Source organism: Somniosus microcephalus, chromosome 2, assembly GCF_052327205.1.
Source record: "Somniosus microcephalus isolate GS21.2 chromosome 2, FLI_Smic_1.0, whole genome shotgun sequence".
In the NCBI taxonomy this organism is placed as follows: Eukaryota; Metazoa; Chordata; class Chondrichthyes; order Squaliformes; family Somniosidae; genus Somniosus; species Somniosus microcephalus.
Genome location: NC_140988.1, coordinates 136,833,556 through 136,846,174, shown reverse-complemented (window position 1 = coordinate 136,846,174; position 12,619 = coordinate 136,833,556). Strand labels below are relative to the sequence as shown.

Sequence of the window (12,619 nt, the reverse complement as noted above, 5' to 3'; positions counted from 1 at the left end):
GGAGAAGATTCCTGAAAGGGAGGGTGAACAGTCTGAAGTCATGGCTTTTATTGGGAACCAATGATACAGGTAACAGCCCTTGTAAAGGGAGTTTGATGAGTTAAGTGTTCGATTAAAAATCAGGACCGCCAGTGTAATAATTTCAGGATTGCTCCCACTGCTACGTGCCAGGCAGTTAGGGAGAAACAGATTAGGCACATCAAATGCAAGACATAATGGATGATGTAGAAGGGATGAATTCAGATTTCTTGAAGACTAGGACAAAAGGAAGCTTCTCTTTGTTTTTCATTCAAGTTTACTATGAATAGAAATGAAGCAAAATGAGAGATTGAGAAGGCTAAGAGGGAGTGTAAAAGATGACCAAGACTGGAGATCAAAATAAAAGGAAAATAGCAAGTGCTTTTATAAGAATATATAAGTAAAATGATAGTCAAGAAAGGTGGAACAATTCAGAGATGAAAGAAGCCATCTTCTGTGTTGTAAATTCTATGATTCCATGACCTGTTGCCTAAATCTAGATTTAGGTAAGGCCGACTTCAACAGGACAAGATAGAGCCTGTCCACAGTAAACTGGACAAATTTGTTAATGGGTAAAATGACAGATGATCAGTGGGAGGTGTTCAAAAAAGAATTTAATGTGATACAGAACCAGTTTATACCCCTAAGGGCCAAGAGCTCTACTTGCCAAGAAAAGCCATGGACAACTAGAGAGGTAAGGGACAACATAAAACTAAAAGAAAAAGCACACAAGAATGCAAAAAATAGTACAGGTCCTGGCGAATGAGGAAGATAAAGAACAGCACAGGGTGACAAAACAGATAATAAGAGCTACAAAAAGGGAGTAGGAAAAGAAACTTGCAAGGGATAACAAAATAAACAAAAAACTTTTACAATTATCTTAGCAAAAAAGAGGGTGGTTAAGAGAAATGTGGACTCTTTAAAAACTGACAATGGTGATATTATAATTGAAAATAAGGAAATGGTGGGCATGTTAAATCATTACTTTGCATCAGCATTTACAGTAGAAAAAGAGGATATCAAGGAAACTAATACTGAATCAGGGACGGGGACTCACCAAAATTAACATATGCAAACTAACAGTAATGAACAAAATAATGGTGCTAAAGAATGACAAATCCCCAGGACCAGATGGTTTTCATCAAGGTTTTAAAGGAAATAGGTGAGAACATCGCAGATGCCCTAATTATGATCTTCTAAAGTTCTCACAATTCAGGAACCATTCCTTTAGATTGGAAAATTGCACGTCACTCTGCTATTTAAGGGGAGAGGTGGAAACCAGGGAATTATAGATCAGTTAGCCTAACATATGTTGTCAGGAAATTACCAGAGTCAAAAAGATGGGAGTGACTGAACACCTTGAAAACTTTCAGCTGATCAGAGAGAGCCATCATGGATTTGTAAAGGATAGGTCATGCCTGACTAACCTGATTGGGGAATGTCTGTGGATGTTATTTATATGGACTTCCAGAAGACATTTGATAACGTCCCTCATAAGAGACTATTAGCTAAAGTTGAAGCTCATGAAACTGAGGGAAAATTATTGACGTGGTTAGGAGATTGGCTGAGCAGCAGGAGACAGAGAGCAAGGATAATGGGCTGGTACTCTAATTGGCAAGATGTGACTAGTGGCATCCCACAGAGATCTGTGGTGGGGCCTCAACTATTCACGTATTTATTAACGATTTAAGATGACAGGATAGTGAGCCACATATCCAAGTGTGATGACACAAAGATAGGCGGCATTATAAGCAGTGTAGATGGAAGCATAAAAGAGAGTTCCAAACTAAAAGCAAAGAGATATTAATATTTTAAGTGAATGGGACAAACAGATTTCAATTTAGGCAAGTGTGAAGTCATCCACTTTGGACCTAAAAAGGAAAGATCAGAGTAGTTTCTAAATGGTGAAAAGCTAGAACCAGTGGAGGTCCAAAGAGACTTAGGGGTGCATGTACAAAGATCATTAAAGTGTCACGGTCAGGTACAAAAAATAATCAAAAAAGCTAATTGAATGTTGGCCTTTATATCTAGAGGACTAGAATACAAGGGGGTAGACCTGGTTAGACCACACCTGGAGTACGGTGTTCAGTTCTGGCCACCACACCATAGGAAGGATATATTGGCCTTGGAGGGAGTGCAGCGTAGATTTACGAGAATGATACCTGGACTCCAAGGATTAATTACGAGGAAAGCTTACACAAACTAGGGCTGTATTCCCTGGAATTTAAAAGATTAAGGGGTGAGTTAATCGACGTTTTCAAGATATTATGGGGAACTGATCAGGAAGATAGAGAAAAACTATTTCTGCTGGTTGGGAAATCTAGGACTTGGGGACATAGTCTAAAAATTAGAGCCAGACCTTTCAGGAGTGAAGTTAGTCTACACGCAAAGGGTGATTGAAGTTTGGAACTCTCTTCCGCAAACGACAGTTGGTGCTGGGTCAACTGTTACTTTTAAATCTGAGATTGTTAGATTTCTGTTAATCAAAGGGATTAAGGGATGTTGGGCAAAGGCGGGTATATGAAGTTAGGTCGCAGATCAGCCATGGGACTAAATAGCCAACTCACTCCTGTTCCTACGTTCCTGCCAGTGGGTTGGATTGGCAAAGAACTGGAAGAAAGTGGCCCATCTGCCTTTTTGATGAAGGATACTGCAAAGGTCAGAAAATGCCTAAAAATGGAACTGACCCTAAAACATTTTTTTTTTTGTTTTTTATAAATGGCACAGTTGGTTCAGCAGAGGAATTAACAATGGCTTCATAATAGCTACTGATGTTTTAAAAGCTTACCAGGACACTGGAGTTCACAATTTCAACCAGTTTGCAATAGCAAGTTTCACTCAAGTTATAAGTATCTCACTGTAGACTTGGGAAAGGCGATTAAACTTGTAAAGACTTTTCAAAATAGTTGTCTTAAGACAAGTTTGGAACAAGGTTCTACTGTACATTTAAACACTAAACAAAGATTAATAGCTAGAAATAAGACAACTTAAAAGAGCAGTCTCTTCTGACTTACTCCAGGGAGAGAGAGCTGTGGTGCCAAATATCGAATCACATCCAATGTGAGATCTGAATTCTCAGAGTCCCAGACTAAACCAATGGTGACTATCTCTGGGCAATTCATTAGCACACGTCTGATCTTTATCTTCTGTCCACAATTACTCTGAATGAAAGAAAAAAAATCAAAATGAGAAAATCTCAAACATATTGGCACAAAAAACATTTTTTGGCAACATTCAAAATGTTTCTATAATAATTGTTGTAATCAAAATATGCATCAACGTGTTCAATTTGTATGTCAGCCAACACAAAAATATTGCTGAACATATTTGAAACCATTTAAAATCTTGGAGAATTAAGAGGGGGAAAACAGCCATCAGGATCTTGAATTGTTGTAGCAAACATTACCAGCAGCATACATGAGCTAAATAAACTGCTTTGGGAAAACTTGCTTCATGTAACTGAAACATAGCAAAGTCTGAATAAACAGACACCCAAACCTTATATTAAATTGAACTTCTAAGATATTTAATAAGGTTCATTACCTATATATACACACTTATCAATGTCTCAGTCATAGAATCATAGAAAGTTACAGCACGGAAGGAGGCCATTTCGGCCCATCGTGTCCGCGCCGGCCAACAAAGAGCTATCCAGCCTATTCCCACTTCCCAGCTCTTGGTCCATAGCCCTGCAGGTTAGAGCATCCCACGTGCACATCCAAGTGCTTTGTAAATGTGGTTAGGGTTCCTGCCTCTACCACCCTTTCAGGCAGTGAGTTCCAGACCCCCACAACCCTCTGGGTGAAGAAATTTTGCCTCAAATCCCCTCTAAACCTTCCACCAATTACTTTAAATCTGTGCCTCCTGGTTTTTGACCCTTCTGCGCAGGGAAATCAGTCCTTTCTATCCACTTTCTCTATGCCCCTCATAATTTTATACCCCTCAACCTCGTCTGTTCCAAGGAAAACAGACCCAGCCTATCCAGTCTTTCCTCATAGCTAAGATTCTCTACTCCCGGCAACATCCTTGTAAGTCTCCTCTGTACCCTCTCTAATGCAATGACATCCTTCCTGTAATGTGGTGACCAGAACTGCATGCAGTACTCTAGCGGAGGCCTAACTAGTGTTTTATACAGTTGAAGCATAATCCCCCTGCTCTTGTATTCTATGTAGGAAGTCACACAACACCAGGTTATAGTCCAACAGCTTTATTTGAAATCACAAGCTTTCGGAGCGCTGCTCCTTCGTCAGGTGAAGTGTTGTGTGACTTCCTACATTTGTCCACCCCACATCATGGCTTGTATTCTATGCCACGGCTAATAAAGGCAAGCATTCCGCATGCCTTCTTAACCATCTTATCTACTTGGCCTGCTACCTTCAGGGATCTGTGGACATGCACTCCAGAAGGTCCCTTTGTTCCTCTACACTACTCAGTGTCCTACCATTTAATGTGTATTTCCTTTCCTTGTTAGCCCTCCCCAAATGCATTACCTCACACTTCTCTGGATTGAATTCCATTTGTCACTGTTCTGCCCACCTGACCAATTTATTGATATCTTCCTGCAGTCTACAGCCGATTTTAGTATCATCTGCAAACTTCTTACATACCCCCTATATTCAAGTCCAGATCATTGATATATACCACAAAAAGCAAGGGATCTCGTACTGAGCCCTGCGGAACCCCACTGGAAACAGTCTTCCAGTCACAAAAACACCCATCAACCATTACCCTCTGCTTCCTGTCTCTGAGCCAGTTTTGAATCCAACTTGACACTTTGACCTGGATCCCATGGGTTTTTAACTTTGTGACCAGTCTGCCATGTGGAACCTTATCAAAAGCCTTGCTAAAGTCCATATACACTACATCAAAGGCACTACCCTCATTACCTCCTCAAAAAATTCAATCAAGTTTGTCAGACACGACCTTCCCTTAACAATCCGTGCTGCCTATCCTTGATTAATCCGTGTCTTTCTAAATGAAGATTGATCCTGTCCTTCAGAATTCTTTCCAATAATTTTTCCACCACCGAGGTTAGGCTGACTGGCCTGTAATTACTCGGTCTATCCTTTACTCCCTTTTTAAACAAGGGTACCACATTAGCAGTCCTCCAGTACCACACCTGAAGCCAGAGATGATTCGAAAATGATGGTCAGATCCTCTGCTATTTCCTCTTTTGCTTCGCTGAACAGCCTGGGATACATTTCATCCGGGCCTGTGAATTTATCCACTTTTAAAGCTGCTAAATCCCTTAATACTTCCTCTCTCACTAGGTTTATTTCATCTAATATTTCACACTCCTCCCCCTTGATAGCAATGTCTGCTTCGCCCCTCTCCTTTGTCACACCATGTCTTGCACTTGCTGCTTAAATTTTGATATTATAGAAGTACACTCCAGTGACATGCATGAATAGGAATGGTAAGCACTGCATCCTGTTCATTTTATTGCATCAGAATTTCACTATGTCACACTGGGGTAGGTGAACCCTATCTATCATTGTAGTGTCCGTGTGTAGATAAAGACACTGAAGACAGGAGTTGGTTCATAGGTATTTACTAAGCAAGTCTGGGGGGGGGGGGGGGTTCTAAAGGATATACACAATACACAGGCTTATATAGCCCAAGTGGCAATTACCGGCATTACGCACACCTGGGGCTCTTAAAGGCACATACACCACAATTCCTCCCCTTCTAGCTAACTAGTACATCATATTTTAAGTAATTATTAATTACATGTTATATGCAAAATAATATACATTGCTGTATTAATTAATTAATTATAAGTTAGTCTCTCAGGAGGCTTCCTGACTCGGTCTGGATAACGCCTCGGGGGTGTAGTAGTTTCTGGTGGTGTAGTAGGTTCTTCTGGCAAGGCTGATTCGGCTTGAAGGCCAGCGTCGGGTTCATCGGGTTCCAGTATCTCCGGATCGGAGGTAGATATGGGTATCTCTACTTCATCGTTAGATGTATAGCGTGGTGGTGTAGGGTGTCTCTTTTCGGATGACTTGATGATTTGGTCAGCATGGCGCCTTATTATGCTTTCTCCGATGTCCACGGTATACATCAGTGGTCCTAGTCGTGTGCAGATAGTTCCAGGCTGCCATTTCTCGGTACGGTAGTCCCGGGCCAAAACCGGTTGGCCTATCTGGAAGGCCCTAGTTGGCCTTTCATTCATGCCCTGAAACTGCCGGTTCTCCACGTCCCTTCGGATGTTGGGCTTGACCAAATCCAGCCGGCATCTTAGGTTTCTATTGTAGAACATCATGGCGGGAGTTTGGTTTGTAACCATATGTGTTGCATTCCTATATGCAAATAAGAAGTTATCCACCTTGTGCTGAAGTTTTATGTCTTCATTACCCATGGCCTTTATGGCCTTCTTAAAGGTCTGGACAAACCTTTCAGCCAATCCATTGGTGGCGGAATGGTATGGGGCGGACGTGTAGTGCTTTACCCCATTGTTCTTTAAGAACTTTCTGAATTCTTCGGACACAAATTGCGGTCCATTATCAGAACATATCTGTTCCGGCAGCCCATTCCTGGCAAATATGGTCCTTAATACTGTGATGGTTTTTTCCGTGGTGGTGGAGGACATCTTTATTACCTCCAGCCACTTGGAGTGTGCATCAACTGCGATTAAGAACATTGAATCCATAAATGGACCAGCAAAGTCGATGTGCACCCTTTGCCAGGGAGATGAGGGCCACTCCCATGGATGTAGAGGGGCCTGTGGCGGAGCATTTTGGACCTTCTGGCATCCTAGGCAGCTCTTGGTCATGTCTTCGATGTCTCCATCGATACCTGGCCACCATACAAACGCCCTAGCTAGGTTCTTCATTTTCACTCCACCCAGATGCCCCTCGTGAAGCTCCTTTAGCACTTTATCCTGGAGTTTGGGTGGAATCACCACTCTGGATCCACACATCAAGGTTCCTCGGCACACTGACAGCTGTTCTCTTCTTTGCGAGAATGCTGGCAACAGTGGTTCGCCATGTGCTGGCCATCCCTTCAGTGTTAAATCGTAGACCCGTGAGAGAGTAGGGTCATTTCTTGTCTCCCTTTCAATGGCAGAATTTGTCACTGGTAGACATTCCACTATGGTAGAGTGGAATATCTCTACTGGGTCTACTGTAGGTGCCTCTTCTATCGTTGGCAACGGCAGGCGCGATAAACCGTCAGCATTCCCATGCTGTTTTGACCCTTTGTATTCAATGTTGTATTGGTGTGCCCCTAGAAAAAGGGACCACCTCTGTAGTCTTTGTGCCGTCATAATGGGGACACCTTTCTTAGGGTTGAATATGGAGATGAGGGGTTGATAGTCAGTCAGCAAGGTAAATTTTTGTCCGTGTAGGTAATGGTTGAATTTCTTCACTCCCCATACCAGGCTGAGTGCTTCCCTGTCTATCTGGGAATAGTTACGCTCAGCTGAGTTCAATGAGCGTGACGCAAAAGCTATCGGCCGTTCCGAGCCATCAGGGAATCTATGGGACAATACCGCTCCTATGCCGTAAGGGGATGCATCGCACGCCAGTCTGATTGGTAGTGATGGGTTGTAATGAGCCAAAACTTTCTCGGATGTGATTAAGTCTTTACATTTATGGAAGGCACGTTTACAGTCTTCGTTCCATTTCCAAATCACTCCTGTGTGTAGAAGATCATTAAGAGGGTGTAGAATAGTTGATAAGTTCGGTAAAAATTTATGATAGTAATTTATTAATCCCAGGAATGACCTTAATTGTGAAACATTTTCAGGTGCTGGGGCTTTTATAACTGCTTCAATTTTCTCAGGTGACTTATGCAACCCTTCCTTATTAATTATGTGGCCACAATATGATATCTGATTTTGGAAAAATTCGCACTTGGGGCGATTTGCTCGTAGGCTCCGTTCTTTCAGCCTAGTGAGCACCTGCTCCAAATTGGCAAGGTGCTCGTTGTCGTTTTCTCCTGTTATAAGGATGTCGTCTAGGTAACACCGAGTCCCCGGAATCCCTTGCAGGACTTGCTCCATAGCTCTTTGCCAGATAGCTGGAGCTGATGCTACTCCTAAAACCAGTCGATTGTACTGGTACAGGCCTTTGTGTGTGTTTATTGTGAGATACTTTTTAGAGGTCTCCTCAACCTCCATCTGTAGATATGCCTGTGCCAAGTCAATTTTTGTGAAACGTTTTCCTCTGGATAGTGAGGCGAAAATATCTTCTATCCTCGGAAGAGGATACTGTACAGTGTGAAGGACCGGGTTTACAGTCACCTTAAAGTCCCCACAGATGCGAATTTTTCTCTGTTCCTCAGAGTTATTTTTCAATGCTTTTTTCATGACTGGAACGATGGGTGTTGCCCATTCGCTCCAATCTATTTTGGATAATACGCCTGCCTTTTCCAAATTCTCCAGCTCTGCCTCGACTGCCGGACGTATTGCGTATGGCACCGGTCTTGCTTTAAAAAATTTTGGAATTGCTGCATCTTCCACTTTTATTGAGGCGGTGATGCCTTTCAAGGTTCCTAGTTTCTCTTGAAACACTTCTTTGGCGTTGGCCAAGATGTCTTTTAATCGTTCAGGTATGATGTCATCATTGTTTTTTTCCTTACTGGTCACCGTCAGTGCCTGAATGGAGTGCCAGTCTAAACGTATCTTCCTTATCCATTCACGTCCCAACAACGGTGGACCACCATCTTGTAGAATATATAAATACAACTTTTGTATTTCTTTGCCGTTGTATACCACAGGCACCTTTATTTTTCCTTTGGGGTATACTTTCTGCCCCGTATATGTTTTTAAGATAATGGATGTGTCTTTTAGAGGTATATGCGAAAATAGCCTCTCGTAATCTCGTCGATTTATTACGGTTAGAGCTGATCCTGTATCTAGCTCCATTTTAACTGGGGACCCTGCTATTATGAGGGTAACCCAAATGGTCTGGTAATCTTCATTGGCAATTACATTATGTAATTTGAGAGAGCTTAGTCTCTTGTTCCCGGAGTCGCTATCGCTCTTCTGGTCTTTGGAGCTACTGTCCGTCATCATTTGTACCTTTCTGTGCTTTTCCTTATTGATTCTTTTCCCGTTAGTGGATTTTTTATTTTCAGATCGGCATACACGTGGAATGTGTCCCATCTTTCCGCATCGCCTGCATGCTTTTTCTTTGAACCAGCAATCCCTCTGGTCATGGTTGGATCTGCCGCAGCGATAACATCTCTCGAAACCCCGTGTCATTTCATGGGTGCCGAAGTCCTGTGGCCTTTGCTGTATCTTTGCCGCTCCTATTGCACTGAAAGCCTTGTGCAGTGTTAAATCTTTTCCAGAAGATACCTTTTTTTGTGTTTCTACACTTAGGGGATCGCAGATGAATTTGTATTGCAGAGAATCTGCCAGTCCTGTCTCGAATTGGCAGTGTAGGGTATCAACAATCTCCTCAAAATTCTTGTCCATCGGTTCGGCTGGAGTGATTAAGTTGCGTAACAGCTTGTATGTTTCTGCGCCCATTAGATCCAGAAGCGCTGAAGCTTTTTTTTCATCTTCTATTCGGTGCAAAACACCTCCACTCTTTCTACATGTGGTCCAATCCTCTATCTTGTTATCAAAAACATCAATATTACCAAAGTTAGGCTCTGTTTCGTTATCAAAAGCATCAATATTGCCAGACTTAGGCATTTCAAAAAAGATATGGCGCTTCCCGCGCTTTTTTTTTCTCTCTCTGTAGCAACGATATGGCGCTTCCTGCGCTTTCCCGCCGCTGCTACCGATAACAACGCTGTTTTACTGTGGTTTCCGTTTATTCACTGTTGGAGACTCGTTCCCGACGGAGGTCTAAACGCTGACCTGCTTGCCTCGCCGGCCGTCTCCCGAGTGCACCCTCCCAGTCCGTTATTGCTTGCCTCCGATTTCGCTGCCTGTCTCAGCTGTAGAGCCCGACGCTGGAGCCCCAGCCTGACGCCCAGGAAGGATTAGCGCAGTACCTGCCACCAGCTTGGCCAGCTGGTGAAACCACAGTTTCTATTACTTCCTTGAGTCTTCTGGACGCTGGAGGAATCGATGTCCTTGAGGTGCTGCCGAATTGCAGGTAAGTCCGTTTACACTTCGTCGCCACTGTAGTGTCCGTGTGTAGATAAAGACACTGAAGACAGGAGTTGGTTCATAGGTATTTACTAAGCAAGTCTGGGGGGGGCGGGGTTCTAAAGGATATACACAATACACAGGCTTATATAGCCCAAGTGGCAATTACCGGCATTACGCACACCTGGAGCTCTTAAAGGCACATACACCACAATTATGGTTTTGTTCTTTTTCATTGTCGCTTTAAGAGTGTGACGTCACACCATAGCCATGAAGATGTGGTATTTCTACAATTAAGCACCAAGGGTTCCAGATCAGATAGAGAAACCAAGGGCTAGGCATGCGTAAACTTGGAATATAATGGCTGGGCTGTACTAAATTAAAAAGAATAAAACAGACCTGGTAAGGACAACAGCTTTCCTTCCCTAAAGGACATTAGTTAACCAGTTGGGCCTTTATGACAATCTGACAGCTTCATGGTCACTTTTACTGATGCATTTTGAATGCTGATTTTTTTTCAAATGCTCAAACTGGCATGGTGAGATTGAACTCATGTTTGCTGGATTATTAGTCCAGACCTGTGGACTCCTTCCGGTAGTGTAGTGGTTGTGTGGCTGGACTAGTCAGAACATGCCGGGCTGTGGTTGGAGGGGGGGGGCCCATGGGGGAGGTTGGGTAATTAGGACTCGCGGTGTGGGTGGAGGAATGAGGGCTCGGAGGAAAAAGGGAGACTGGGGAATGAGGGTTGGGAGATTGGGACTTGGGCCGGGGGCAAGGGGAGCGTGTACTGGAGAATGAGGTGAGGTTGTGTGGGCGTGGGGCCCAGCATCTCCGACAGAGCCAGGAGCAGCAATGTGGCGAGTGGGTGCACGGCATGCACGTTTGCATGCTTCACCTAGATTTTCACGCATTTTTCAGAAGGCTCCTGAAACAGGCGCAGGACACCGTTACATATTTAAATTGATCCAGCAGTGATTTCAGGTGGCTGCCAGGGATGTCTAAAAACAGGGGGGACCAATATGGCAGCAGCCATGCCACCGGTGCAGCTGAGGTGCAAGACCTCACCCCCAGAAATTGGTCTACATTAAGCCCAAAAAAACAGGCAAAATGCATACCAATTTCTACCAGTTTGTCCAAATAACTTGTGGCAAGTGGTCCATGCCAAGTACCAGGATGTCAGATCAGGTCCACTCTGTAAAATGAGTTTGAGACCCCTGGCATACACAGAAGAGCAGATTAATTGACATGAACAATTTGCAAAAAAACACTCCTACAAATAGCTGTCTTGCTATTTAATCATTTAAATTTTTTGTGGAGAAGTATCTCATAAGAAGCAGGATTAATGAATTAAACAAAATACAAACAAAAACGGACTCTGCTAAAGAACAAACTAAATCAGTTTAAAAAAAAATAATTTTAACTATTTTGAAACTATTTGTGCATTTCATTTATTATACTCCTCTACTGGCTTCCCATTGGCAGCAGCAGGAATAAATTAATTGAATAAAAACAGCAGCAATGAAAACTGTGAACAGGCGGACTCAAAATATAAACCGTAGATGGAGTTAGCCACGCTTCTTGATAGCAGCAATAAGTTAGTTAAAATAAAAAACGCAGCAGCAATGGGTCCTTGTTTCTCTGTGTAGAGAGGTAGATGGGGTGGAGTTTGGCAGTGCACCAGCACCACTTAGCATTGGGCTGCCTATAAGATAAGTAATGGTAAGTATAGAAAATAATTACCTTTTGAATTGAAAAAAATATTCTAGGCATTACCCAGGTGTGATAGGCTTGAAAGAAATCATAACAGGACATAATTTGACAACAGGATATGCGCGCAGACTCAAGACTAGTATATATGGATCCTACAGATAAAGGCAATGCACAGCTATACAAACCAGATATTCTATTCTTTCAATTATCATGAAATTCAGCGGCAGAGTTCAAATTAGAGGAGCAGGTGATGTATAAACACCAAATTTTCTTACCGGACAGTTCCTAAAGTCACCAATGGTATTTGCGGCTTGAAGTAGCTCTGCAAACAATTCTGGCCTGGGACGCTCATTCCTCTCCATCATCCTGTCTACTTGATTACTAAATTTAAACAAGGAATTAGATTTATCAATTCATTTTTCATTTATTGACTTTTTTTTTTTAAAGACAAAACATTACTCACCACAGTGCTGTAATTGACACATAATGTACCAGCTCAGTGAAAGGTAAAGGATCTGAAGTAGCCCCACAGCTACGGCACACACTCTAGAGAAAAGCAAGATAAGTTCATTAACGTTTATAGAAAAGACTTAGAAAAATATCTTGCTTCTTTCAATTAATGGCAAGGGGGAGGTGGGGGTAGGAGAAGGAGGGAACTTCCTCATTAGGGCAGTGATGCCTCTCCAAGTCTTGAAATGCATTTTATATTATTACAACCAATGATAATCAGAGTTCTGCATTCGTCATACCATAAAATACTGCTGCTATAGGCATTCAGCAAAGGTTACTTAACGTGTTGCCTAAACATTTTTTGTATACATACTGTGCTTTATTCAATAGTACATA

At 42.6% G+C, this 12,619-nt stretch overlaps 1 protein-coding gene across 3 annotated transcripts in view; it reads right to left on the bottom strand.

The window, feature by feature from the left end:
* The window catches only part of LOC147122971 (ubiquitin carboxyl-terminal hydrolase 53-like), a 154,128-nt gene that overhangs the window by 15,444 nt on the left and 126,065 nt on the right, over positions 1-12,619 (bottom strand). For all 3 annotated transcript variants that reach the window (XM_085962864.1, XM_085962884.1, XM_085962874.1), the window contains 3 exons: positions 12,237-12,319; positions 12,049-12,154; positions 3,033-3,179 (listed from right to left, as the gene is read on the bottom strand). In XM_085962864.1, coding sequence (XP_085818990.1) covers positions 3,033-3,179; positions 12,049-12,154; positions 12,237-12,319 — 336 coding nt within the window. The remainder of the gene's footprint in view (positions 1-3,032; positions 3,180-12,048; positions 12,155-12,236; positions 12,320-12,619) is intronic.